Source organism: Pipistrellus hanaki (genome assembly GCF_964339955.1).
Source record: "Pipistrellus hanaki genome assembly, chromosome: 19".
Lineage (NCBI taxonomy): Eukaryota > Metazoa > Chordata > Mammalia > Chiroptera > Vespertilionidae > Pipistrellus > Pipistrellus hanaki.
In genome coordinates, this window is record NC_140521.1 from 2,803,791 (window position 1) to 2,831,160 (window position 27,370).

Sequence of the window (27,370 nt, forward strand, 5' to 3'; positions counted from 1 at the left end):
TGCATTGAACGTTGCTTTTTATTCATTGGTTAATTTCCCTAACAGAGCGCTGTAAACCAAGGTCGGGATGTCCTCCTGAGGGCTCTGGCTGGGGCCCATGCGGGCTCAGGGGGACCCCCGCCCCCCTCCTCCTGCTGCTCCCTCCCGCTTCGCCAGACCAGCTCCCCAGGCAGGGCTGCCTTCCCGTGTCGTGTGCCTCTCTGCAGCCCAGGACCTGGTTTGCATTTGTTTGCAGGACGAAGGATTGGGATGAGTGCTATGGTTGCTCGGAGGGTCCTTGCCCTCCAGCTCCCTGTCGCTGAGCGGCCCCATGGCCATCCCTGCTGGCCGCCGAGGGTGGAGGGGCCCAGGGCCTGCGAGGCTGTTTGTGTGGGGCGGCCCCCAGCCCCTGGCTCTCCCAGATGCTGCTGGCCCTGCATTGGGCCGCCTGCCCACCAGGCACTAGGAGCCCATGGCACCCGCCATACACCTCTCCCGGAGATGGGAGGGTCGACGGGCACCTTGGAAGAGCTCGGACTGACAAATGCCCTCACTGAGTTCTGTCTGGATCCCACCTGCCATTTCTGTGTGGGCACCCCACATATGAAGCATTACTCCGTGGGAGGCTGGAAGCCTCAGGGCTCTCACCCACCCCGGGCCTCCCTTCCCTCCCCAGAGCTGGGACCCCTGGAGGTGATTCCCTGCCCTGTGTTTGCATCGGAGGACAGTGGCGGGGTCCCCAAGCTCGCCGTCCCCGGAAGCTCTGAATCAATGACAATCATCAGTAATTAAATCAGCAGCCGCAGAGGCCCCGGAGTTGCTGAAGTCCTCAAGGTGGGGGGAAAGCCCTGCCTGTGTGTACCCCTGAGTGGGAAACTCTGTGCAGACGGTGGGCCACCTCCTGAGACCGGAGGAGGGGGTCGGGGAAGAACCCCAAGACCCCAGCCTCAGTGACAGAGAGTTTGGAAGCGCCTCTGACTCCAGCAACTCCTTGCTGCTGCTCGTTATGATCTAGGCTTACACGGATTCTTCATTTGGTTGCAAGTTCCTCTCCCCTTGCTGCTGGCCTCGCTGGAAATGTTACGGTTTCAGTCTCTCCCCTTTTCCGATGTCTTCCCTGCCGCCACCCCATGGGACCCCCTTTCCGTCACAGGTGGGTGCTGTCTGCACCGTTTTCAGGACAAACAGGTCCCATCGCAGTGCCCAGCCCCTTGAAAGGCCAAGAGATCCCCCCCTCCTGCTCGGCTCCCTCTTCCTAATCCTGAAATGAAAGCTCCCCAGATCCAAGCTGGGGTCCTTCTTCCAGCCCCGGTTCCTTTGGGCCTCGGGGCGCCTGGGAACATGGCTGCGACAGGGGATGGAGACGGACAGGGAGACACCGAGGGGGGCCAGGCCGGAGGCGGCGGCGGGGGGCGGCATTACTTCGGGGTGCCCGCCCCCAGCTGCTGGATCTTCTCCTCAGAAGCCTTGTCCGGAAGCAGGACCTCCACGGTGAAGCTGACCTTCTTGGCGTGGATGTAGCTGTAGGTGTTGTCAAACCGCAGGACATCTGAGGGGAGGCAGAAAACGGGACACTGAGGCCATCCTGGCGGGGGCGGGGGGAGGGGGGTGTGAAGGGGGGGAGCAGCGAGCTTCGCGGACCAGGCACGGCCACGGGGCAGGCACTGAGGAGGGTGGCAGCGTCCGCAGCGGCCCTTCGCCTCCTGCAAAGGCGTCTACCCGGACGGACAAGGTGTGCCCCAGCACAGGCCAGGTGCCAGGTGAGAGAGAGAGAATCGCTAAAAGCATCTCCCGCTGGGGAGACGGAACGCGTGGGAAAGCTCCAGTGTCCTAAGGGGAATGGCTTAGAAGGTTTCTATTGCAACCCGTGTGGAGAAACACTGGTGGGAAGAGGAAGAAGTTAGTCCTCCTAGGAAGGGCCTGCGGGGAGGGGGGGGGGGATGTCCACAGCTTATCCTTTGGCCAAAAAAATAAATAAAAATAAATGTAGCGGAGCCGAAGCCGGTTTGGCTCAGTGGTAGAGCGTCGGTCAGCTGGTCGATGTTTCTCTCTCATCGATGTTTCTAGCTCTCTGTTCCTCTCCCTTCCTCTCTGTAAAAAGTCAATAAAGCGGGGACAGAGAGCGCCCTGCGGAGTGAAATTATGCGAGAGGCCTCTTAGAGGAGTTAGAGCTTAAACTGGGCCCTGAATGTGAGGAGTAGAGCCCCAGAGGTTTGATCCTCGACCTGGAACCTGGAGGTCCTGGTTCGATTCCCGGACGGGGCCCATGCCTGGGTTGCGGGCTGGATCCCCAGTGGGGGGTTGTGCAGGAGGCAGCAGATTGATGATTCTCTCTCATTGCGGATGTTTCTGTCTCTGACTCCCTCTCCCTTCCTCTCTGCAATCAATAAAAGTGAGGAGCAGCCAAAACCGGTTTGGCTCAGTGGATAGAGTGTCGGCCTGCGGACTGAAAGGTCCCAGGTTCGATTCCAGTCAAGGGCATGTACCTTGGTTGCGGGCACATCCCCAATCGGGGGTGTTCAGGAGGCAGCTGATCGATGTTTCTAACTCTATCCCTCTCCCTTCCTCTTTGTTAAAAAAAAAAAAAATCAATAAAATATATATATTTTTTAAAGATCAAATTTAAAAAGTGAGGAGCAGCATTCCTAGCAGCAGCAGTCGTTACAACCATCGGAGGCAGGTAAGGGTTGCTCGTTCTGTGAGTCAGCACGGGGCTGGAGACCGATAGGTGCTACTTCCCTATTTCTCAAAACAACCATGAGTTCAGCATGAGTCCCGTCTTGCATCCCATACAGCAGGAGGTCACTGTGTCACACGGCGGGGAAGTGACAGAACCGGAATTCCCCTCCGGCCCGGACGGCCGCCTGACGTGGGCCCGGGACAGCCCGGCCCGGCCCGTGTCTGACGGAAGGTGGACGGTGCGGACGCTCTGAAGCAGGCGTGTGTGTGCCCGCCGGAGTACACCCGGGCGGAGGTGTGCCTGGCACCCCCGTTGGGGAGACGGAGCGCGTGGGAAAGCTCCAGTGTCCTAAGCAGAACTGCTTCAAAGGTTTCTATTGCAACCCGTGTGGTGAAACACTGATGGCAAGAGGAAGAAGTCAGTCCTCCTACGAAGGGCCTGGGGGGGATGTCCACAGTTTATCCTCCGGCCAAAAAAAAAAAATAAGTAAAATAAAAGTAAAAGTTGCAGAACAGGACGAATCGTTGGTGACCTCTGGGCTCATACAGATTATCAAAACGACTTCGGCCTTTGCCGCTCTGACAGCCTGCACGCCCAGCGCCCCCGGGGATACTGCCCGGGCGCCTGTCCCAGAGGGAGGCTTTCCCGTGGGGCCCTGCCATCCCGAACACGCCTGCTCTTGCAGGAAAGGAACGTTCCTCAGACCCTGTGACAGGCGTTACAGTGTCGGAGATTCCTCCCGTCATACACGGGATGACAGGCGTGAATGGATGCGTGTGTGTGCATGTCCTGCGTATTAATGGCGACACGTGATGCTTCTAAAGGGACAGGACTCGGGGAGATGAGAGAGCAGCTGAAGGACGTGTATGCGTGCGTACAAGCATAACCAATGGATGCAAAACACTGGGGTGAGGGCATGTATGGGAGTGGGGGGGGGTCAATGGTAACAAATATACACATATAATACCTTAATAAATAAAAAAGGGGGAAAAATCTATCCCTCTCCCTCTCTGTAAAAAATCAATAATATATATATATTAAAATATATTTTATTGATTTTTTACAGAGAGGAAGGGAGAGGAGGAAGGGAGAAGGATAGAGAGTTAGAAACATCGCTGAGAGAGAAACATGGACCAGCTGCCTCCTGCACACCTCCTATTGGGGATGTGCCCGCTACCAATGTACATGCCCTTGACCGGAATGGAACCTGGGACCTTTCAGTCTGCAGACTGACGCTCTATCCACTGAGCCAAAAGGTGTGTGTGTGTTTTTTTTAAAGAAAGAAAGTCAAGTGTCTATGTACAGTGACATATGCTCTGTGGACGGCGTATCCCGGCCGGTGCCGAGCCTGTTCTTGCTGAAGCTCACGTACAGTCTATGCCTGCTCCCGCCCGGGCCCCAGCTGCTCGCTGACAAGGACTCTCCTCCTGGGGGAGCCGCAGCACAGAGCATCAGGGAGGAGGTGGCGGCAGAGACTGGAGCCACCGGGATGTGGGCGAGGACACAGAGCCTGAGGTTGGGGTGCCGGTGTACAGACAGGCACCGAGGCCAGGAGAGCTGCCCGGCGGAGACCCTGGTGGCATTGCCATGGAGAGGGAGCCCAGGGCTCCTCCCGCCCACGGCTCTGTCTCCAGGACGGCCCTTCCCTCCCCCAGGTCCCGCCCTGATGCCGGCAGCGGTGGCCGAGGCGTGTGGAGGGCCCGCCGTGTCCCAGGCATCACGCTAAGCTACTTCGACCGTGTCACACGCAACCATCACGGGCCCCTCTGAGGGAGGGAGCCAGATCCCCACCACGGCCATCAGGACACGGAAGCCCGGGAAGGTTGGTGAGTCACTTGCTGGAGGAGGACTAGTTAGCTGTCAGGGTTAACCCACTGGTTTTCCATGCCTAACCCTGAGCTCTGACACAACGTTTCAGGAAACCAGTTCTGCTATAGACATAGCATTGATATTCACTGAGTGGCCAGATGATGATGATCTCTGAACGCATAATAATCTGGTCACTCAGTGCTTATATATATATATATATATATATATATATATATATATATATATATATATATGTATATATATATATTAGGGCCCCGGTGCATGAATTTGTGCATGGGTGGGGTCCGGCCAGCCTGGCCAGGGGAAGGGGACATGGACGGTTGGCCGGCCTGCCTACTGGTCGAACTCCCGGTCAAGGGGACAATTTGCATATTAGCCTTTTATTCTATAGGATAGACACTGAGTGGCCAGATAATAATGCTTTCAGAGATCATCATCATCTGGCCATTCAGTGTAGTTTCTTACAGCATGTTTCTGGTCACACACACATACACACACACAAAAAAAACAACAACAAACAAACAAAAAAACATCACCAACATTCTAAATTAAATACCCCAGCCTCTTCTAATATTAATAAATTAATATTAAATAAACATTGAAATAAATGTGAGCTATACACACATTTAAGAAAGATTAATAGCCAGAACTGGCATGGCTCAGTGGTTGCGCATCAACCTATGAACCAGGCGGTCACGGTTTGATTCCCAGTCAGGGCACAGGCCCGGGCTGCGGGCCTGATCTCCAGCGGGGGGTGTGCAGGAGGCAGCTGGTCGATGTTTCTCTCTCATCGATGTTTCTAACTTTCTCTCCCTCTCCCTTCCTCTCTGTAAAAAAAAAAACACAAAACAATAAAATATATTTTAAGATAAATTTCTAGGCGTAGAATTGCCGAGTCCAAGGGGATGTTCACCGATATCGCCAAGCTGAGCGAGGTGCGATACCTTCTCAAACGCCCACCTGCCATCCTTACGCCTCCCGCGTCCAACTTCCCGTCCACCCGCTGTGTGCCCTGGAGGCCAGGGACGCTCCGAGGGGTCGAGGCCGGGCTTTCCCGGACCCTGCTCCCCCCTCCTGCCCCCCGCCAGCCGGTCCCGCCTCTCTGATGTGTGGGGAGGAATTCCCAAGAGATGTCTGATCACAGCCACAATCCCAGTTAGGCCTGGAGCAGACAGGAAACAGTCCCTGTCATCACCCAGGCCTGTGACTCACGGGTACCCGGTAGGACCGGGCGAGAGTCCCACCCTGCCGTCAACAGCCATGAACTCCGCTATTGAGCAAGACAGGCCACCTGCCCGCGCCCCCGTCTCCCTTCCTGTGCGGGGGAGAGTCTCTCGGAGGGGGGTTCCACCTGCAGCTCTAACGGCCTGAGAGCCCCGGTGTCTGGGGAGAGAGGGGCCGCCCGGGCGGGCAGGATGGGGGCACTTACAGATGCCGGCGGTGCTGCAGGTGAGGCTGCCGTCCTCGGGCACCAGGTGGGCGTTGTACCTCTGGTTGGGCAGCACCTCGGTCATCTCGCCCGCCTTCTGCCGCTCCCCCATCTTGGTCTTCAGGAAGATGCCGAAGCCGATGTCCGAGCCTTCCGACGCGAACTGCCACCTGCGGGCGGGGGTGGGGGGTGGGGGGACGGCCGCCTTTCAGGACGCCATCGGGGAATCGGGGGGGGGGGGGGGGGATCCCCGCCCTGGGGCCGCTCCCCACCGGACCCGCCGGGCCTCCCCTCCAGGAAGGATCCGGAATCCGCCTACCGGAGCACGCAGCCGGGGAAGAGGATCTCGTACTCCACTTGGTGGGAGGAGGCGCGGGAGATCTGCACGCTGTGCTCGTACTGCTGCTTCAGCTGGTCGCGCACGTAGTAGGTCTTGGGGATGTCGCCCCCCCAGTTGATCTGGAGACGGAGCGTGCGGTGAGCCTGGGTGTGCGTGGGGGGCCGGCCTGCCCGGTCACCGGTCACCTCCAGCCCCCCCTCGGGGGGGCCCCCCATACCTTGGATTTGCACTTGGGGTTCCCATCGGGATCGGTCATGGTGCCCCCATACTCCACGGGCACCTGGTCGGCGCTGATGTATTTCAGCAGAACTTCCTTCCAGTTTGCTGGCGGGGGAGGGAGGGGGGGAGGGAGGAGAGAGAAGGGTCACCACAGTCTACAGTCACCACAGACTCTACACCAAAGAGGCAGGGAAGCTGAAACCGGTTTGGCTCAATGGATAGAGCGTTGGCCTGCGGAGGGTCCCGGGTTCGATTCTGGACAAGGGCATGTGCCTTGGTTGCAGGCACATCCCCAGTAAGGGGGTGTGCAGGAGGCAGCTGATCAATGATTCTCTCTCATTGATGTTTCTAGCTCTCTATCCCTCTCTCTTCCTCTCTGTAAAAAATCAATAAAATATAATAAGATAAAATTAAAAAAAAAAGAGGCAGGGAAAAGTCCACAACCATCCGTCCTCTCCCCCAATCCCCCAAAAAACACAGGCGTTCGGAGCACCCACATGCCCACAGCACATTGCCCTGGTGCTGAGGACTGCCCTGCCCTGCCCTGCCCGGAGTCAGGGGCCTGGGTCCCCACTGCCTCGGGCCAGGTCCTGTGGGCGTGAAGTGACCGTGAGCGGGTGGCTCGCCCGTGGGAGATGGCTCATTCCTCCGGGGAGGGGTGCACTCTGCAGTGCGACCGGGAGGACAGAGCAGGAGGGAGGGCACGCCCTGGGCGGGAACAGCCTGTGCGGCACACCGCGCACCTCCCCGCCCCACCCCCGTTCGTGCACACGGCGTGCTCGGCTGTGACTGAGTGGCGCACGCATCCCCGTGGGCGACCCCAGCCCGGATTTCACATCTGCTCCTGGTTTGTTTGGTTTTTTTTTTAGACCATTTAGCTGCCAATGATTGGCTCTTTTTTTTTTTTTTTTGTGACCAAGCCCTTTCCTGACTAGGAAAGTTTGACGCTAGGTCAGCGGTCGGGAAACTGCGGCTCGCGAGCCACATGCGGCTCTTTGGCCCCTGGAGCTTTTAGCAAAGGCCGGCTTAGGAGTGCCCTCTTCAAGTTCATGACAACGCACCATCTACCTAGACAGTTTACGTTTAAAAAATGTGGCTCTCCAGAGAAATGTCGATCGTCGTCCTGCTGCTCTTTGGCTCTGCCGACTTGTTTTTTTTAATGTGTTTCTTTTCATTGATGTCAGAGAGGACGGGAGAGGGAGGGAGGGAGTTTGCCGACCGCGGCTCTAGGGCCACCGATGCCGCGGCCCACGGCCCGCCGTCCCAAAGTCCGCCGGGCACCGGCCAAGAACAACATTGTGAGAGCGGCACCTGTCCCCGCTGACGCCGGAGCCGCAGGGCGGGGCCACTCCGGGTCACGGTGCAGCCCGTGGACTCCCCACCGCGGCCGCCGGACTCCCCACCGCGGCCGCCGGACGCCCCCCACGGCCCCCGGACTCCCCACTGCGGCCCCCGGACGCCCACCGCGGCCCCCGGACGCCCACCGCGGCCCCCGGACGCCCACCGCGGCCCCCGGACGCCCACTGCGGCCCCCGGACGCCCACCACGGCCCCCGGACGCCTATCGCGGCCCCCAGACTCCCCACCGCGGCCCCCGGACTCCCCACCGCGGCCCCCGGACGCCCACTGCGGCCCCCGGACGCCCCCCGCGGCCCCCGGACTCCCCACCTCGGCCCCCAGACGCCCACCGCGGCCGACCGGGGCCTGGCAGCCGGGGACGGCGGGGCCCGCGTCCGAGCGGCCCCTGTGGTCTCGGGGCGATGCCACCTGTGCTGCTGGCCCTGAGTGACTGTCTTCCCGCCCCGGGAAGAGCCCGGGCCTGGGCCCAGGCGGGCTTGGCGGAGAGGGTGTGAGGTGCGGATGGGAGGACAGACTGCGCCTCCTCCACACCGGGCTGCCAGGAAGCCTGGCTGTCTCATGCTCCCGGGTGTGTGTGTGTGTGTGTGTGTGTGTGTGTGTGTGTGTGTGTTTGTGTGCATGTGTGCGTTTGTGTGTGTGTCTGTGTGTGTGTTTGTGTGTGTGCTTGTATGTGTGCGTATGTTTGTGTGTGTGTGTGTGTGTTTGTGTGTGTGTGGACAGCCCGGAAGCCAGAACCGCCGAGCCTTGGGGGGCTGCTGCAGGTCTTCCCCAGCTCAGGGCAGAGGGGGATGGGGTGGGGGGACCCTTCCCGTCCTGCAGGGAGAGGCACTGAGGCGACCAGAGGCAGAGCCCAGGCCAGAGCCCAGAAGCCCCGGCTTTCCGACCGCCTCCCCGCCCCGGCCTCGCCGGCACACACTTGGCCATTCTCCACCGGCCACGTGTCGCCTGAAGGTGAACATTGAGAAACCGCCCGGGCCCGTGGCCCACGCCCACGCCCACGCCCACGCCCAGAGGTGGCCCCAAGGCTCCCCGGATCGGCCGGGTCCCGAGCTGTCCTTCTGGTCCCTTCCTTGTCCGCGCACGCGTTTCCTGCTCCGGCGACACCAGCTCCCGGCCGGACCCTGGCTGCTGGGGTCCCCCTGAGCCCTGAGTGCCCCAGAGTGCCCCTGCCTCCTTACGAGCCCCAGCCCTGCCCACCTGCTCCTCTGTCCACCTCCACGATCAATCCATCGATCAATCGCGCCTCGGTCTCCCCGCTGGGCTCCTCTCCCTCTGCTGCCTCCAGCTTGGCTGCCCCCAGCGCTCAGCCTGCTCTCCTGGGGGGCAGCCTTCTGTCCTCCAGCTCCTCGCTGCTGCCTGCCTTGGGCGGCTCCCACAGCCCCAGACGGGAGCTCACCCTCAGCTTCAGGCTCAAGTATCCCAGTGTGTGTATCTCTCCCTCTCTCTCTCTCTCTCTAATATATTTTATTGATTTCTTACAGAGAGGAAGAGAGAGGGATAGAGAGCTAGAAACGTCGATAAGAGCGAATCACAGATCAGCTGCCTCCTGCACGCCCCACACCGGGGATGTGCCCGCAACCAAGGTGCATGCCCTTGACCGGAATCGAACCTGGAACCTTTCAGTCCGCAGACTGATGCTCTATCCATTGAGCCAAACCGGTTTCAGCTCTTTTTTTGTTTTTTTAATGTTTGTGTTTTTTTTTAATTTATGTCAGAGAGGACGGGAGAGGGAGAGAGAGAGAGAAACATCCGTGATTGAGAGCGAGTCACGGATCGGCTGCCTCCTGCAGGCCCCACACTGGGGACTGAGCCCGCAACTCGGGCAGGTGCCCTTGACCGGGATTCCAACCGTGACCGCCTGGTTCATAGGCAATGCTCACCCACTGAGCCACACGGGCGGGGCTCTCACACTCTCCTGAATCTCAGCCTCCAGCTCACTCTTCCCCCGCCTTCTTCCATTGACCTCGTTGCGTCAGAGCGATCGCACCGGGCAGACAGCTCACGCCAGACACGAGGCCGTCATTCTCGGTTCCCCTTCCTCCTTCCTCTGCCCCATGGTCTGCGCTCCGCTGCGTGACTTCCCGGAGAAGGCCCCGGGCCGCCCTCCGCGCCTCTCCCCGCCGCCCCCGCCGCCCCCAGTGCCCCGGCCCTGGCTCGCAACACCTGCCGCCTGGGCTGTGGCCACCGAGGCCAGCTGGCATCTGCCCTCCACCATCTCCCGGGCCAGAAGGGTCTCTGTGGGAGACCTGACCCGGTGCTCCCTGCTCGGTGCTCCCTGCTCGGTGCTCCCCTCGGACTCCGTGGCCTGCAGCGCCGCGGCCCAGCCCCCCAGCCCAGGCCTCCGGTTCCCTCCTCAGCCTCGTCCCCTGCCCTGCACTCCAAGCTGCCGGTGCCATGGGACACGAGGCCTTTGCCCAATGCTGTTCCCTCTGCGGGAACACCCGGCTCCTCTTAGAGCTCCAGGCCTCACCTCCTCCCCAGATCCAGTGGCCCGGTGACTCCCCGCCCCCAGAGGCCTGGGGCGCCGCAGGGACTGGGGCCAATTCACCTTCGCAGCCCTGGCACCTCGTCCGGGGCCTGGCACCCGGTAAGGGCTCTCGCCGGCGGCCCCCCGGCTACAGGGGACCTCTGCTCCCGTGACCTGCGGCTCCTCCTCTGGGCCTCGGCGAGCGCCGCCTCCAGCTGTGTCATCCTTCCTCCCCAGGTCTCTCCCCCCGGCTGCTCTGTAAGCTCCCGGCCTCAATGCCTGGCGCGGCATTCAGCTTTGAACCTACGATGCTGAGTCTACCACCTTCTCCTAGGCCCGTGGTCGGCAAACCGCGGCTCTCGAGCCACAGGCGGCTCTCTGGCCCCTCAAGTGTGGCTCGGGCGGTCCATGTTGAAGAAGTGGCGTTAGAATAAGTTTACGTTTAAAAAATGTGGCTCTCCAGCTGAAACCGGTTTGGCTCGGTGGATAGAGCGTCGGCCTGCGGACTGAAAGGTCCCAGGTTCGATTCCGGTCAAGGGCATGTACCTTGGTTGCGGGCACATCCCCAGTAGGGGGTGTGCAAGAGGCAGCGGATCGATGATTCTCTCTCATCGATGTTTCTAACTCTCTATCCCTCTCTCTTCCTCTCTGCAAAAAAATCAATAAAATATATATATTTTTTAAAAATTTGGCTCTCCAAAGGAACGCCAATTGTTTGTACCGTGGATATTTGGCTCTGCTGACAAATGAGGCTGCCGACCACTGGGCTACACTGTCTGAGAGAAAGGCTCTTATGGAAGCAGATGTGAAGCCCTGGCCGGTTTGGCCCAGTGGATAGAGTGTCTGCCCACGGACTCAAGGGTCCCGGGTCCGATTCCGTTCAAGGGCATGTCCCACGGCTCCGGTTGGGCCCTGTGCTGGAGGCAGCCCATCGATGTTTCTCTCTCTCTCTCTTTCTCTCCCCCTCTCTGTAAAAGTCAATGGAAAAAAATATCCTCGGGTGAGGATGAACAATAACGAGATAAAGTACGCTTAAAAGAGAGAGAAAACGGACATGAAGACCCCAGCCCAGCCCCAGCCTGCTCCCGGGCCACACTGCCACCAGAGCAGCAGCGGGACCATCCGCCCCGGTGGCAGAGGCCCCCCCTCTAACGCCACCCCGGGCGCCCGGGCCCCAGGCCGCCCGCGGAGCCGGGAGTCCGGCCGCTCACCTCCCAGGACGTGGATCTTCTTGCGCGTCTCCTCACTCAGGAAAGGCTTGACCAGGTTGAAGGCCACGGGGAACAGCTTGGGGGCTGGAACAGAGGCCGACAGACAGACGGCGGGAGTGAGGCTGGAGGCGGAGCCCGCTCTGTCCGCCACAGCGTCGCCCCGGGCGCCCCTGTCGGCCTGCACGTGCCCCGGCGCCCTGGAGCCCACGTGGCTGCCCGGGGCCTGAGGCTCAGCGCGGGCACCGCGTCCATTGCCAGCTTCGCCCTCTGCACGGCGGGCAGAGTCCAGTGGGTCTCTGCCCTACCCCCTGGCTGGCCGGGAGGCACCGGTGCACCCTAAACGCCGAGGGGACCCTGGACAGCCGCCTGCACTAATCCAGGGCCCCCCACTTCCCTGCTCCGGCTCCCAGGAGTCACTCTCCAATCCTGCCCCCCACTTCCTCATGCGGAGGCCCCCCGCTTACCTTTGATGACAAAGAGGCGCTTCAGGGTCTCGGGGTAATTGTCCTCCACCATGCACAGGAACTGCGGGGACAAAGCGGCGTGCCTGTGGGCGCAGACCTCGGGGCCGCCTGTGCTCCCATCGCCTCGCCCACCCACAGGGCATCCCAGCAGAGGGGCCACTGCCCTATGCCCCACCCCACGCCCCCCACCCCGCCCCCGTCCTGCCCCTCACCTCCCCGTAGGTCTCCACGGCCGGCTTCCAGAGGTGCTTGAGGCCCAGGCCCTCGCAGTCGTAGATCATGGTGATGCTGTCGATCCTCCTCCCCAGCTGCAGGGCACAGGGGGCGCCACGTCACCGCAGGCTCCCGCCCCCGGGGCCCACCCGGCTCAGGGCCAATGCTGATGGCATCGCAAGCTCACACGGCAGCCGGATGTGGGGGTGCGGGCAGGGCCCTGCCCAGCTGCTCCCCGCTCCCTCTGCAGGCTCTGCCGTCCCCGCCGGGCACTCGGCAGTGGCGTGCGAGGCCTTCGCCCAGCGCCGTCCCGCCGCCTGGACTGGTGCTGCCCGGCTCCGTCCGGCTGCTCTTAGCCACAGTGCCGGGCGGAGGGAGGCCTCCCCTCTGCCCCAGACCAAGTGGGCTTGGTGTCTCCCTTCCCCAAAGGCCTAGAGCTCATGCCCGGCCCGCGTGGCTCAGCGGTTGAGCGTCCACCTGTGAACCAGGAGGTCCCGGTTCGATTCCCGGTCGGGGGCCATATGCCCAGGTGGCGGCTGGATCCCCAGGGTGGGGCGTGCAGGAGGCAGCTGACCCAATGGTTCTCTCTCATCGTGGATGCTTCTCCCTCTCCCTACCTCTCTGCAATCAATAAAAAATGTATTTAAAAACAAAACAGCCAAAACCAGCTTGGCTCAGTGGATAGAACGTCGGCCTGTGGACTGAAAGGTCCCAGGTTCGATTCCGGTCAAAGGCATGTAGCTTGGTTGCAAGCATATCCACAGTGGGAGGCATGCAGGAGGCAGCTGATCGATGTTTCTCTCTTATCAATGTTTCTAACTCTCTCTCCCTCTCCCTTCCTCTCTGTAAAAAAAAATCAATAAAATGTATTTTTTAAAAATTATTTTTAAGTCTTTCCCGGAAAAAATAAAAATTTGGCAACATAGGTCAGTCCCGAAGCGTTGGAAATGTCGGTGGCCCAGGCCCTCCAGAGGCCAGGCCTCCGCCCTGAAGCCGCGGGTGAGTCCCCGGGGGACGTCCCTGCGGCCGCCTGGCCGACCAGCCGCCCGTCCCCCATCGGCGCGCCCACTCGCCTTGGCCGTCTGGCTGTGGCACTCCTGCACCAGCCGCTCGCAGTCCCGCATCTTGGTCTTGAGCAGGTCCTGCTTGGTGGCCGAGAGGAGCAGCCCGCGGGCGTCCAGGGGCCCCACGATGTCGTACCAGACGGGAGAGCCCTCCCTGTCGTAGCCGCACATGCCCCCCGACAGGTACAGCCGGACCACCTGGGTGGAGAGGAGGAGGCGCCGGTCAGCCGGCGGGGGCAGGCGCCTTCTCCGCTCCCCACGGCCTCCCTCGGGGTGCCCCAGGCTCTCCCTGCACAGCCTGCCCCCGGGGGCCCCCGGACACCCATCCCGGGCACCACGGGGGCCCACGTGCACGGCCAGAGCTTCCTCCGGGGGTCCAGCCCGCAGACCCAGGACACGGGCCAGGAGCCTCGGTCCTCACCTCTGGTGGCTGCCAGGTCAGGACGTTGTCGATGTCCTTCTGCTTCCGGAACTCCACGTGCTGCCAACACACAGTCAGGGCTTTATTGTTTATTTTGTTTTTTTAAAAAAATATATTTTATTGATTTTTTAAAGGGAGAGGGACAGAGTCAGAAACATCAATGGGAGAGAAACATTGATCAGCTGCCTTCTACACACCTCCTACTGGGGATATGCCCGCAATAAAGGTACATGCCCTTGACCGGAATTGAACCTGGGACCCCTCAGTCCACAGGCCAACGCTCTATCCACCGAGCTAAGCCGGTGAGGGCACCATCGGGGCTTTATAAAAGGGAGCCCAGCCTGGCCTGGCTCAGCAGCGGCACGTCGACCCAGCAAGCGAGAGGTCACCAGTGCGATTCCCTGTCAGGGCACATGCCCAGGTGGCAGACTCCATCCCCAGGATGGGACGTGCAGGAGGCAGCCGGTCAACGGTTCTCTCTCATCCTTGATCTCTCTCTCCCTCCCCCTTCCTCTCTAAAATCAATAAAAATATTTATTTCCTGTTTTCTTTTTTTTTTTAAAAAAAAGGGAAAGCAGGACAGGGAGACCTCTTAACAGACATCTAGATCGTGGGTGACAGCAGGAAGGGGTGCGTCGTGAGAAAGCAACGGGCAGCCGAAACCGGTTTGGCTCAGTGGATAGAGCGTCGGCCTGTGGACTGAAAGGTTCCGGGTTCGATTCCGGTCAAGGGCATGTGCCTTGGTTGCGGGCACATCCCCAGTGGGGAGTGTGCAAGAGGCAGCTGATCGATGTCTCTCTCTCTCATCGATGCTTCTAACTCTCTGTCCCTCTCTCTTCCTCTCTGTAAAAAATCAATAAAATATATTAAAAAAGAAAAAAGAAAGCAACGGGGCAGAACACGCATCCCCGGCCGGCCCAGGCCCAGGAGGGCTCCGTGTTTGCGGAGAAGGAAACGCACTTTTCCCAGAGGGATCGGCTGGCACTCAGAGCTGTCCCGCCACAGGCCGCGCCGGAGGGGGCGGGGCAGGCGGGAGACGTTTACACCAGCGCGAGGGGCAGACACGGAGGCAAACGTGGGACTCACCTTCCGCAGCATGGCCTCGGACTTCTGCAGGTCGAAGCTTCTCGCTGTAACAGGGAAACGCGGTCAGGGTGAGGCCAGCAGGCTGGGTGTCGGGGTGCACGGAGCCCCTCCCTGTCCCCATTCCAGCTCCTCTCCGTCCACACCCCAGCTGGCTCTCAGATCACCCGCAGGTGCAAGCTCACGTGAGGACCTTCCCTGGAGGCGTCTAGAGGAACCACAGACCCTGGAGTGCAAGGTCAAGGTTCAGGGCCCCGTGGGAGCAGCGTTGCAGCGTCGGGGTCAAAAGCGTTGAGCCCCAGGGGGTGCGATCAGGCGGAGGGTCTTATCTCCTCTCGGGGAGCGTGGACCCTGGACTCCCTTATCAGGCGGCCTTCCCCCGACACCACGGTAATCTCTCCGCAGCCTGACACCCAGTCCTGAGAGCCTGGCACACACACAGTTCGAAGGTGAACTGGCCGGCCGGCGTGGCTCCGTGGCTGAGCGTTGACCTATGAACCGGGAGGTCACGGTTTGATTCCCGGTCAGGGCACAGGCCCAGGTTGCAGGCTCGATCCCCAGTGTGGGGCGTGCAGGAGGCAGCTGATCCATGGTTCTCTCTCATCATGGATGTTTCATCTCTCTCTCTTGACTTCCTCTCTGAAACCAATTAAAAAATATATATATATACATATATATATATATTAAAAAAGATGAGAGAGAATCATGGATCAGCTGCCTCCTGCATGCCCCCCACTGGGGATCAAGCCTGCAACCTGGGGCATGTGCCCTTGACCGGAATCGAACCCGGGACCCTTCAACCTGCAGGCCGATGCTCTATCCACTGAGCAAAACTAACCAGGGCTGGTCCTTTTCTTTTTTAAAAAAAATAAAAATAAAAATAAAATAAATAAATATATATATATATATATATATATATATATATATATATATATATATATTTTATTAGTTTCAGAGAGTAAGAGAGAGGGAGAGAAAGAGAGAAACTTCAATGATGAGAAAGAATCATTGACAGGCTGCCTCCTGCACGCCCCACACTGGGGATCGAGCCCACAACCTGGGAATGTGCCCTGACCGGGAATCTAACTGTGACCTCCTGGTTCGTAGGTTGACACTCAACCACTGAGCACATCGGCCTGACTGCTCTCTGGTTTTTTTTTTTTTTTTTTTTTTTTTTTTTTTATTATTGATTTTTTACAGAGAGGAAAGGAGAAGGATAGAGAGTTAGAAACATCAATGAGAAACATTGGTCAGCTGCCTCCTGCACACCCCCCACTGGGGATGTGCCCGCAACCAAGGTACATGCCCTTGACTGGAATCAAACCTGGGACCCTTCAGTCCCCTGGCCGACGCTCTACCCACTGAGCCACACCGGTTTCGGCTGCTCTCTGGTTCTTTAAGCGCTGCTCGCAGAGGTTCCCACGCATATTCCCTGACTGTTCCCGTGACATTCAGGGCACTCAGCGTACCCCGGGAGGCCTGGCCCGCACCCCGCCTTCCATCCGCGCTGGACACACGTGTGCAGAACTGACAGCCCTCGCTCCGGACGGCCCGTTAGGTGCCAGCGTGGCAGCAGGGGGCGGCCCTTAGAGGTTGCCTCTCAGTCTCTCCCCACCCCTGCCTGACCTTGAACCAGAGACTGCGCTTCCCCGACGGGATCCTCTGATGAGAAGATACGAGGCGATCTGCTATCGCGATGGGGAGCAGGTGGGCGCGGGGATCCTCCCGAGGAGGAGGAGGAGGAGGCACACCCCTCACTGCGAGGGGAGACCTTATCTCCCCGGCGAACAGGAGTGGTGTGGACTGTGAGCCCCCTTATCTGGGGAGCCCTTATCGGCCCGGGTCCAACTTCCAGGGGCTTCGGGCCCTCCCTCCGCTGCCCCGGGCCCAGTCCCTCCCCCGCTCCTGCTGAGTCAGGCCCTCGGGGGCTCCTGCGGCCCTGGCCAGGGGCGGGCAGCGCAGAGTGTGGCGTGGGCCCTGGCCGGTGTGGCTCCGTGGATAGAGCGTCGGCCCGAAGACTGCAGGGTCCCGGGTTCAATTCCGGTCAAGGGCACGTCCCTCGGCGGCAGGGTGCGATTCCCCGGCCCTGCTGGTCGGGGTGCGTGTGGGAGGCAACCCATGGATGCGTCTCTCTCACATTGATGTTTCTCTCCCTGCGTCTCTCTCCGTCTCCCTTCCACTCTCTCAAAAAAAAAAAAAAAAAATCAATGGAAAAGTTTCCTTTGGTGAGGAGTCACATATATATATATATACACATTTTTAAAAGGTGATAAAAATAAAAGAAGAAGTGTAAAAAGCGTGGCTCAAGGCCGAAACCGGTTTGGCTCAGCGCTAGAGCGTCGGTCTGCGGACTGGAAGGTCCCAGGTTCGATTCCGGCCACAGGCATGTACCTTGGTTGCGGGCACATCCCCAGTGGGGGTGTGCAGGAGGCAGCTGGTCGATGTTTCTCTCTCATCGATGTTTCTAGCTCTCTCTCTCTCTCCCTTCCTCTCTGTAAGAAAATCAATAAAATATGAAAAAAAAAATAAAAAAATAAAAAATAAATAAATAAAAATAAAAAAGCGTGGCTCAGGGCCCTGCCTGAGAGGCCCACCCAGGAGCCACCATCCCGGTTTCTCCTGCGACCACGCCCCCCAGGCCTGGGAAACCAGGCGGCTCAGACCTGCGCTGCCATCTCCGAGGGCGCCACCACTTCCTTGTGTTTATTTGCCACCTGACTCTGCCCGCTGGAGGGCCGGGCCGGCTGCCCTGTGTCTGCTCTGGGGCCCGCGGCCAGGGGGACACCAGGGGGGAGGGGGAGGAGGGAGCCCCGCTCACACCTGGGTTAGGAGGAGCCACGCCACGGGCCTGCACCTCGCAGAGGCTCCCTTTAGAACCAAAGGGGGGGGAGGGGAAAGTGTCTAAAAGAGAGAGAGAGAGCGAGAGGCAGCAGAAACCCTGATTGAAATTCACAGCAGCGTCTGCCCAGCCTGAGCTCCCGGCCCGGGAGAGGGGAGGCGGCACCAATGAGCCTGAGGAGGTGCCTCCTCTGTCCTGGAGAGGACACTGGTCTCTGCCCCGATTCTGCCTCACATGAGCTGTGTGCCTTCGGGTGAGTGTCCTCCCCTCTCTGAGCCCCAGGGTGAGCGACCACCCTCTGCCATGATCCTGCAAAGGGAGAGGCGCACCCGGGCCTGGGGAGCTGGGGGCGCCTGGGAGACCAGGGGCAGGAACCCAGGCTGACCTCCTCTTAGATCAAAGAGAGCGCCCTGGCTGGTGTGGCTCAGTGGACAGAGCATCAGCCTGCGGACTGAAGGGCCCCGGGTTCCATTCCAGTCGAGGGCACGTGCCTGGGCTGTGGACTTCATCCCCAGTGGAGGGGCGTGCAAGAGGCAGCCGATCCATGATTCTCTCTCATCATTGATGTTTTTAATCTCCCTCTCCCTCTCTCTGAAATCAATAAAAGTATATTTTAAATATTTTTTAATATATTTTATTGATTTTTTTTACAGAGAGGAAGGGAAAGGGATAGAGAGTTAGAAACATCAATGAGAAAGAATCATCGATCAGCTGCCTCTTGCACACTCCCCATTGGGGATGTGCCCACAACCAAGGTACATGCCCTTGACCTGGAATCAAACCCGGGGCCCTTCAGTCTGCAGGCCGAAGCTCTATCCACTGAGCCACTCCGGTTTCGGCAATAAAAGTATATTTTAAAGAGAGAGAGAGAGAGAGAGCTGCCTTGCTGTTCACAGCTCTCTGAAACCACACTGCTCCACCTAGCAGCAGTTGGGTAGTTGGTTGGCGGATCTGACAGCTGGCCCTTTAAGGCCGGGCTGGTTTTTCACTCTCTCCACCTACCCTTCAGTGAGCTAACTGCCGGCCCAGGCGGGCGGGGGCTGTGGGTGTGCAGTGTTTGTGGGGAGGAAAGGGCAAGTGGCACTTCCCGGGGTGCAGGGCCCCACGTGGCTGGCTCTCCCGGCTGCCCCTGCCCCGGGGCGCCTGCAAGTGGTTTCTCGGAACGTGCGCCAGTCTGTTCCGTGTCTGCACAGAAACGGGAAACCCAGCTCCTCACCTGCCCGAGACTGTGCGTGTGTGTGTGTGTGTGTGTGTGTGCATGTGGGGGTGCGGTGTGAACTCTGCAGACACCGGCTGGGGTGCGTGGGGCACTCTGATTGTCCTGTATCTACAGATAAACAATCAGGCCTGATTTGTACTTTAATTTTTGAACTATGGTCCCACATCACAACCTAATCTCTGCTAATCTAAAGAAAGTGGAATTTATTCTCTATCATGTTTATGTCTCGTAATAAAGTTTCTAAAAAGACGGAAGGCGGGGGGGAGTGCGCCAAGCCGGTGTGGCTCAGTGACGGAGCATCGACCTATGAACCCAGGAGGTCCCGGCTCCATTCCTGGTCAGGGCACAGGCCCAGCTTTCGGGCGAACAGGAGGCAGCCGATTCGTGAGTCTCTCTCATCAGTGATGTTTCTCTCTCTCTCTCTCCCTTTTCCTTCCTCTCTGACATCAATAAAAATATATTTTTTAAAAAAAAACATGGGGGAAAAAAGTGTCACAAGAGCCAGAGAGAAAGGCAGGTGACTCACCAAAACCGGTTTGGCTCAGTGGATAGAGCGTCAGCCTGCGGACTGAAGGGTCCCAGGTTCAATTCCGGTCAAGGGCATGTACCTTCGTTGCCGGCACATCCCCGGGTGTGTGTGTGTGTGTGTGTGTGTGTGTGTGTGTGCAGGAGGCAACTGATCGATGCTTCTCTCTCATTGATGTTTCTAACTTTCTCTCCCTCTCCCTTCCTCTCTGTAAAAAAAAATAATAATCAATAAAATATATATATATATATATATATATATATATATATATATATATATATATATATTTTTTTTTTTTAAAGAAGAAAAAAAAGAAGGCAGGGGACTGGAATCTCAGAAGAGGGGAGGGTCACGAACAGAAGGATGTCAGGCGTTAGCGTGGGGGTTGAGTTTGACCCCAGTGCTCAGAGCTCTGCCACGTCACATGCTACATGGGCAGGGAGCCCTGTCTCGTCCTGCTGTCCCGGGGGCGGGTGGGGGGGGGCCCGAGGGCAGAGGCTCACCCCTGGCCCGGGGGCCACAGCCCGGCTGGAGCCGGAGGAGAATTGGCACTCGGGACTCTGGTGCCCACGTGGTTCAGGCCGAGTCTCCCCATGGCCCCCACCTCCCAGCTGGTCGCAGCTGGGAGGCCTGCCCCCAACAGGCCACCGAGGGGCCCGGCCTCTCCCAGGCGCCGGGGGGACCCTGGTTCCAAGCCTGCCTCCGCCTCCCCCGTCCCACACGCCTGGGCCTTTCCCGAGCCGAGAGCCCAGCGGCAGCGGGATGGGAGGGCGCTGGGCTGGGACTCAGCCAGCGGGGCTCTCGTCCCCACTCTTTGCAATCTTGGCCGGCAGTTCAAGTGCTGTGTGGCGTGGGGCGAGTTACCTCACCTCTCTGAGCCTCCTGTTATCTCTCCAGGAGGAGGGGGAGGTTATGTAACTGCCAGGGGCCCTTTTGCCCCTGAGGGTTGGCGACTCCGGGTCCTCAGATCGCCAGGCAGGCCCGGGGTTTCCGGACGGTGCTATGGCGTGACCCCGAAGGAGCCCTGCCCCAGCACCCCCCCCCCCGCAGCCCCTCACCCCTCACCTCGGAGCCAGCGCAGCAGGAAATGGTCGTCTGGGTCCGGCAGGGTGGGCAGCACGTCCCGGACATTCTCCCGAAACTGCAGGGAGAGGCACGGGGTGAGGGGCAGGTCCCGCCCGCTGCCCTCTGCCCAGGACTCTCCACCCGGGCTTTGCTGGCCTCTCCCCTCCTGCCCCCCATCCCCCTTCACCCCAAGCCAACTCGGCAGGCGCTGGCTGAGCATTGGGGCTGCACGGGCACTCTGTCTGCCCTGCCGGAGGGAGCCGGGCAGCGGGAGGGGGGGGGAGGGAGGGAGACCCTGGGCCTGCCTGGCTGCGAGCCGGTCCCCCCTCCACGGAGTGGGGCGGTGGCGTCTGGCCAGGTGCCCCCACGTGCCCGGCGCTGAGCTCGGCACTTGTCTTGTCGGGAAGTATTACTGTCCCCATTGGACAGAGGAGGGGGTCGGAGCTCAGAGAGGTTCAGAAACATGCCCAAGGTGAAGCAGCAGAGCTGGACGCAACCCGGGTCTGTCGGAGGCCAGGGCATGCCTGTCCCCCCAAAAACGCCCCAAACCCCACTAAGCAATGGAGGGAGAGCAATGTTCTGGGCAGAGGAGAGGGAAAGGGGAGTTTGATTCTGATTCTGACCACAGCCAGCAACAGGGGGTCTCACATGGCTTCTTCTTCTTTTCTTTTTTTAATGGCATTTGAGCCCAGTTGGCGTGGCTCAGTGGTTGAGCGCTGACCTATGAACCAGGAGGTCCAGGTTCGAGTCCTGGTGAGGGTACATACCCGGGTGCCCCATGGGGGTCGGGTGGGGGGGGGTGTGCAGGAGGCAGCCGATCGGTGATTGCCTCTCAAACATGGATGTTTCTGTCTCTCTCTCCCTCTTCCTTCCTCTCTGAAATCAATAAAAAAAAAATCTATTTTTTTAAATAGATTTTTTTTTTATTGATTTTTTACGGAGAGGAAGAGAGAGTCAGAAACATCGATGAGAGAGAAACATCGATCAGCTGCCTCCTGCACACCCCCCACTGGGGATGTGCTCGCACCAAGGTACATGCCCTTGACGGGAATTGAACCTGGGGCCCTTCAGTCCGCAGGCCGACGCTGTATCCACTGAGCCAAACCGGTCAGGGCAATAAAAAAATATTTTTTAAAAATGGCATTTGAGCTGGTCTTGAAGGACATCGAAGGCCATGGGAGGAGGGAGGAGGGAACAGTCCAGAGGGAAGCCAGGACGGTGGGAAGGTGCAGGGAGTGTCACACGGGAACCTGGACAGTGACCCCAAGGCCTGGCCACGCCCCCTTCCAACGGTTCGCCACCCCGTGTGTGAGCACACCTGCTGCCCGCCCTCCCCAGCCCAACGCTCCCGGCAGTCACCGCCCCCTGTCCCTGACCCCGGGGCAGCCGCCGAGGGGCCAATGAGGCCCGCCACCTCTGCCCCTGGCCCGGGGCAGCCCAGGACGCAGGCCACCCATCCCCCCGCGGCTGCCCCGCTCAGCCAGGGCCCCGGGCACGAAGCCACCGCCGACCCAGGACCCTCCCTGGCCCCCGTCCCAGTGAAATCACCACCTCACCGAATCCCCTGTCTGCCCGGCTTCCCCTGCCCGTCGGCAGGACCACCCAGAACCTTCCTTTCCAGCCTCCCGGGGAGGGGGCGGCCCGGCTGTCCAAAGCCTTCCTGGGCCCTGCCTCGGCCCCTGTTCCCCTCACCGTGCCCGGCCACGGAGCCTGCAGAGACCCTGAGACCAGGCCCCATCGGCCCTCCTGGCTCCAAGAACAGCCACCCTGGCCCTAGCCCAGGGTCAGCAAACTCATGAGGCAACAGAGCCAAATATCAACAGGACAACTATCGACATTTCTTTGGAGAGCCACATTTTTTAAACTTAAAAAATTGTTATTGCCAGAACCGGTTTGGCTCAGTGGACAGAGCGTCGGCCTGCGGACGGAAGGGTCCCGGGTTCGATTCCGGTCAAGGGCATGTGCCTTGGTTGCGGGCACATTCCCACTAGCGGGTGTGCAGGAGGCAGCTGATCGATGTTTCTCTCTCATCCATGTTTCTAACTCTCTATCCCTCTCCCTTCCTCTCTGTAAAAAAAAAAAATCAATAAAATATATTTTAAAAAATTGTTATTAACTTAAGGAGGGTACTCCTAAGCTGGCCTTTGCTAAACACTCCGGGGGGCCAAAGAGCCGCATGTGGCTCGTGAGCCGCGGTTTGCCGACCACGGCCCTAGCCGGTGTGGCTCAGTGGATAGAGCGCCAGCCTGTGGTCTGAAGGGTCCCAGGTTCAATTCCGGTCAAGGGCACATGCCCAGGGGTCTCAGGCTCCATCCCCAGTGGGGGGCGTGCAGGAGGGCAGCTGATCTGTGATTCTCTTGCATCACTGATGTTCCTATGTCTCTTTCCCTCTCCCTTCCTCTCTGACATCACTAAAAACATTAAGAAGAAGAAGAAGAAGAAGAAGAAGAAGAAGAAGAAGAAGAAGAAGAAGAAGAAGAAGAAAAAGAAAAGGAAAAAGAACAGCGAACCTCCCCCCCACCCCCCCCACCCCGCGACAGGTACATGGAGGTTCAGGAGGTGGGGAGGGGAGGGGTTGCCCTCTGCCCAGGTGCCAGGGCAGAGCCAGGCCGGGAAGAGAGAGAGCCTCGGACCAGGTCCCCGGCGGGCGGGCGGGATGCCGCCCAGCCTCAGAGGACCGGCCCCCCGGGAACCCCAACCCCTGAGTCACGGCGGGGATCCCAGACCCCCCCGCCCGCCCGGCCTCTGGTCCAGCCTCCTCCCGGCCCGTCACGGACACGCAGGACGGACACGCAGGACGGACACGCAGGACGGGCGGGCTGGCCCTCGGTCACCGGGGACGCGGACCCCGGGCCGGGGGCCACCCTGGGAGCTGCCCGGGGCCCTTCCCATCGGGGCCCCTGCCCGGCCGCAGGAAACGCTCCCGGAAACGCTCGGAGCCGGGGCCGGCTCCCGGCCCGCCCGGCTGCCAGTCCCGGGATGAATGTCGCCTTTGTGCCCCAGCCGCCTCCCGGGCTTCCGGGCCAGCCGTCCCCCCAGGTGGCACCCCGGGGGGCTCGCGGGGGCTGGGGCCGGCCGGGGTGCGCCGACTCCCCCGGGGCCCCTCGGCGGGCGGGCGGGCGGCCGGGCGGGGGTGCCCGCGGGCCCCAGGTGTCTCCCGCTGCCGCTGCCGCTGCCGCCCGCCTGGGACCGAGGATGGAGCTCCCGGGCTCGCAGGGGACGGAGGGACGGGGCCCCCCGGGGCAGGGCCGGCCCGGATGGGCTCACCTTGGCCAGAGCCTCCTCCTGCTTGGGGCTCAGGTCGCCGACTCTCCCGCTCATCGTGGCTCCGGTCGGCTCGGCGGCGGCTGCGGGATGGAGCTCGGCTGGCTCTGCTGTCGGAGTCACGGCGTCCCAGCCTTTAGCCGGGGCCGCTGGCCGGCCGCCAAGCCCCGCCTTTTAAAGGATCCCCAGGGGCGGCCCGGGGGATGCTCGGACTCCCCTTCGCCCTCCTGAGGTCGGCGGGCGGGCGGCCAGCAGGAGCGCCCCGGCCAAGCCCAGGCCAGAGGGCCCCGGAGGAGCAGGAAGTCTGGATTCCAGTCCGGGGTTTATCTCCAGCTCGCGGTGTGGCCCGGGGGCTGACACCTGAGCTCCGGGGCCTCAGTTTCCCCGTCTGCGTTCTGTCTAACGGACTCCGTGGCACAGGATCTCTCCTTCTCCCCCTGACCCCAGACGCAGGGAGCTTGCCTGGGGTGCCACTAGGGGAGGGGTGGAGGGATCAGGTCACCCTGACTGGCCTCCCTGGCTGACGGGGGGGGGGGGGGGGGGGGGGGGGGGGCGAGGGGGGCAGGGAGCGGGGCGGAGGGGGGGAGAGGGGCAGGGGGGGCTGGTCCTCATAGGCCCCCCTCCTCCCGCGGGTCAGGCAGGCCGAGGGACCGAGGAAGGACCTCGTCTCGGTCACTCTGCCCACCCCGGACCTGACCCTCCCGGCAGGCACTTTGCGAGCTGTCCCTGAGCGGCTCGCACCCTCGGCCAGCACGGGGGAATGCTGCCGAGGCCGGGTTCGAGTTCTACATCCTCACGCTGAGCCCAGGCCGCGTCACCTGTCTGGGTCCGAGCTCCTCCATCCGCTCCGGGGAGGCGGACGGGCTGGACCTGCCATGGGCAGGAGCGGGTAAGGGAGCTGAGGGCAGGCCGTGCACAGGCTCTCCCTGGGGATCACTCCCGCGCTGCCCCGCACAGCCTCCCACCACCCGCAGGGATGGGTGTGGTGGGGTGGTGGGTGGGGGCTTGGGGTGTGGGGAGGGTGCAGGGTGGACAAGAAGGAAGGAAGTCTTGGGCCGCCTGGCCAGCCGTTGCGGCTCAGTGGTTGAGCGTTGAACCTATGGCCCAGGACAGCGGTCGGCAGACCGCGTCTCGCTAGCCACCTGCGGCTCTTTGGCCCCTTGAGTGTGGCTCTTCCACAGAATACCACGGCCTGGGCTAGTCTATGTTGAAGAAGGAGCGCTAGAAGAAGTTTAAGTTTGAAAAACGTGGCTCTCCAAAGAAACGTCAGTCGTTGTGCTGTTGATAGTTGGCTCTGTGGACGGATGAGTTTGCCGACCTCTGGCCCCCGGTCGGGGCTCATACCCGTGTTTCGGGCTCACTCTCCAGTGTGGGCCGTGCAGGAGGCGGCCGATCCATGATTCTCTCTCATCATGGGCGTTTCTGTCTCTCTCTCCCTCCCCCTTCCTCTCTGAAATCCTTGTACAATAAATAAAAACGGGAAAGTCACGGCCCAGTGACGTGAAGCTTGCTATCAGCTTATCTGCTTCCACCCCTCCTCCCCTCCTTACACCCGGGGGTCGGAGCTGGGGGTTCCCGTGTGTAGCTACAGGTCTGACTGTCCTGCCATATACCCCAGTCACAGACCCTCCTCTCTGAGCCCCACAGCCCTCCCCACTCCTACCTACCGTGTTTCCCCGAAAATAAAACATCCTCCAAAAATAAGACCTACTTACAGGTTTCCTTCTGAGTGAAATATAAGGCATCCCCCCCGAAAATAAGGCCCCCCCCCTAGGCTAAACATGAGAGATTTGGTCCACTGATTCTGAAAGAAATGGAGCCACAAGAAATTCACCAGGAAATTCAGGAATTGGATTGTTAGGATGATGTTCCAAAGGATGATGACATGATTGTCATGGAATAAATGAGTAAATTCTTGATCCCGTAGGATTCACAGTTTGTCTGGTTTGTGTTGACAACTACCGTACTACCGTACCGTATACAGGTAATACATTTCCTTTATTTTCATTTAACAATAAATGTGTACCGTATTCTTCTTCATGGAAAAAAAATAAGACATCCCCTGAAAATAAGACCTAGTGAATCTTTGGGAGCAAAAATTAATATAAGACACTGTCTTATTTTCGGGGGAACAGGGTACCTACCGCACAGGCCCTCCCACTGTGTACCAGGCCGCAGGCACTGTTCTGAGGACCTGAATGAGCCAGATCCCACCCGGCCCTTCCCTCCGAAGGTAAGACGCACCCGCACCCTCACCTACAAAGCGAGGGCCCAGGGTGGGTCCCCAGGAGAGGTGGCCGGTGACCGACCGACCGGGAAGTCGCCCAAAGGAGGGGGCTGTCCGTGTGGGATTGGAGGAAGCCCCTCGGAAGCTTCCGGGAAGGCGTGGCGCTGGAACTGGGACTGGAAATGTGGGGCGGGAGGAACATAGAACGTTCCATTCATTCCGCGGGGACACAGAGGCGCGTGGTGGTGGTGGGTGGTGGGTGGCGGGAAGCGTGACCAGAGCGGGAGAGGCGGAGAGAGGAGGAGGCGGCGGGGACCGGCCGGACCTCGATGTGGCCCTGCTTATGTGGCCTTTACCCGGCTAGACCATCAGCCCTGGGGCCCCCACGAGCCCGCTGCCCCCGGCCGAGTATCTAGCACACGTCTAGGCTGTTCAGTACATGGGTGCTGGCCTCCCCGGCTGGTGTGGCTCTGTGGCTGGGCATCAGCCTATGAACCGGCAGGTCACGGGTCAATTCCCAGTCAAGGGCACAGGCCCGGGTTGCAGGCTCCATCCCCAGAGGGGATCGATGACTCTCTCTCATCATGGATGTTTCTATCTCTTTCCCCCTCTCCCTTTCTCTCTGAAATCAATTTAAAAAAAAATTTGTAGCTCTGACTGGTTTGGCTCAGTGGATAGAGCATCGGCTTACGGATTAAAGGGTCCCAGGTTCGATTCCGGTCAACGGCATGTACCTTGGTTTCGGGCACATCCCCAGTGGGAGGTGTGCAGGAGGCAGCTGATCGATGTTTCTCTCTCATCGATGTTTCTTTCTTTCTTTTCTTTTCTTTTAAATATATTTCTTTATTGATTTCAGAGAGGAAGGGAGAGGGAGAAAGAGCTAGAAACATCAGTGATGAGAGAGAATCACTGATCGGCTGCCTTCTTTTTTTTTTTTTTTTTTTAAATATATTTTATTGATTTTGTACAGAGAGGAAGGGAGAGAGATAGAGAGTTAGAAACATCGATGAGAGAGAGTCATCAATCAGCTGCCTCTTGCACACACCCCACTGGGGATATGCCCGCAACCAAGGTACATGCCCTTGACCGGAATCCAACCCCGGACCCTTCAGTCCCCAAGCTGACGCTCTATCCATTGAGCCAAACCGGTCCCGGCTGATCGGCTGCCTTCTGCACGCCGCCCCCTACTGGGGATCCAGCCCGAAAACTGGACATGTGCCCTTGGCTGAAATCGAGCCTGGGACCCCCTCCCCGGTCAGCAGACTGGTGCCAAACCAGCCAGGGCTCTCTCATCGATGTTTCTCTCTCTCTATCCCTCCTCCCTTCCTCTCTATAAAACGGCAATAAAATATTTTTTTAAAGTTATATATAAAAGATGAAGGAATCATCAGCTTCTGGCATAGGGCAGGGCCTGGCTGACTTCCTTGCTGGATCTGTGGCCGTGACCCTGTGCCTCAGACCCTTCTGAGTCC

At 59.7% G+C, this 27,370-nt stretch overlaps 2 protein-coding genes across 3 annotated transcripts; both read right to left on the reverse strand.

Annotated features, from left to right (window-relative positions):
• SEC14L2 (SEC14 like lipid binding 2) lies at positions 1-24,123 on the reverse strand. 2 transcript variants are annotated; one of them, XM_084867973.1, is made up of 12 exons: positions 23,675-24,123; positions 20,408-20,483; positions 14,762-14,805; positions 13,676-13,735; positions 13,264-13,452; positions 12,190-12,285; positions 11,978-12,038; positions 11,514-11,597; positions 6,476-6,582; positions 6,238-6,377; positions 5,915-6,088; positions 1-799 (listed from the first exon to the last, which is right to left on the reverse strand). In XM_084867973.1, exons 1-12 carry the CDS (start codon positions 23,726-23,728, stop codon positions 748-750), a joined length of 1,137 nt encoding a protein of 378 aa, XP_084724099.1. In that variant the 5' UTR covers positions 23,729-24,123; the 3' UTR covers positions 1-747. The 2 variants fall into 2 exon arrangements, with proteins under 2 accessions (XP_084724099.1, XP_084724098.1); XM_084867972.1 differs by having other exon boundaries at positions 1-1,528; positions 5,919-6,088; positions 23,675-24,113.
• LOC311613738 (uncharacterized protein) lies at positions 6,901-9,947 on the reverse strand. The gene is made up of 3 exons (XM_084867974.1): positions 8,165-9,947; positions 8,056-8,102; positions 6,901-7,872 (listed from the first exon to the last, which is right to left on the reverse strand). The coding sequence occupies exons 1-3, from the start codon at positions 8,757-8,759 to the stop codon at positions 7,561-7,563; spliced, it is 954 nt and encodes a 317-aa protein (XP_084724100.1). The 5' UTR covers positions 8,760-9,947; the 3' UTR covers positions 6,901-7,560.
• Positions 24,124-27,370: the final 3,247 nt, after the last annotated feature.

Bases quoted from the DNA above. Each gene is read 5' to 3' on its own strand.
- LOC311613738 (XM_084867974.1), bottom strand. From the start codon at position 8,759: ATGGCCAAGTGTGTGCCGGCGAGGCCGGGGCGGGGAGGCGGTCGGAAA. The intron at 8,103-8,164 runs GTGGGCGTCTGG...CGGGGGCCGCAG, and splicing joins CCAGGCCCCGGTCGGCCGCG to TGGGCGTCCGGGGGCCGCGG. The intron at 7,873-8,055 runs GTCTGGGGGCCG...CGCGGTGGGGAG, and splicing joins TCCGGGGGCCGCGGTGGGGA to TCCGGCGGCCGCGGTGGGGA.
- SEC14L2 (XM_084867972.1), bottom strand. From the start codon at position 23,728: ATGAGCGGGAGAGTCGGCGACCTGAGCCCCAAGCAGGAGGAGGCTCTG. The intron at 6,583-11,513 runs GTGAGCGGCCGG...CTCCCCCGCCAG, and splicing joins GAAGATCCACGTCCTGGGAG to CAAACTGGAAGGAAGTTCTG. The intron at 6,378-6,475 runs GTATGGGGGGCC...CTCCGTCTCCAG, and splicing joins ACCCCAAGTGCAAATCCAAG to ATCAACTGGGGGGGCGACAT.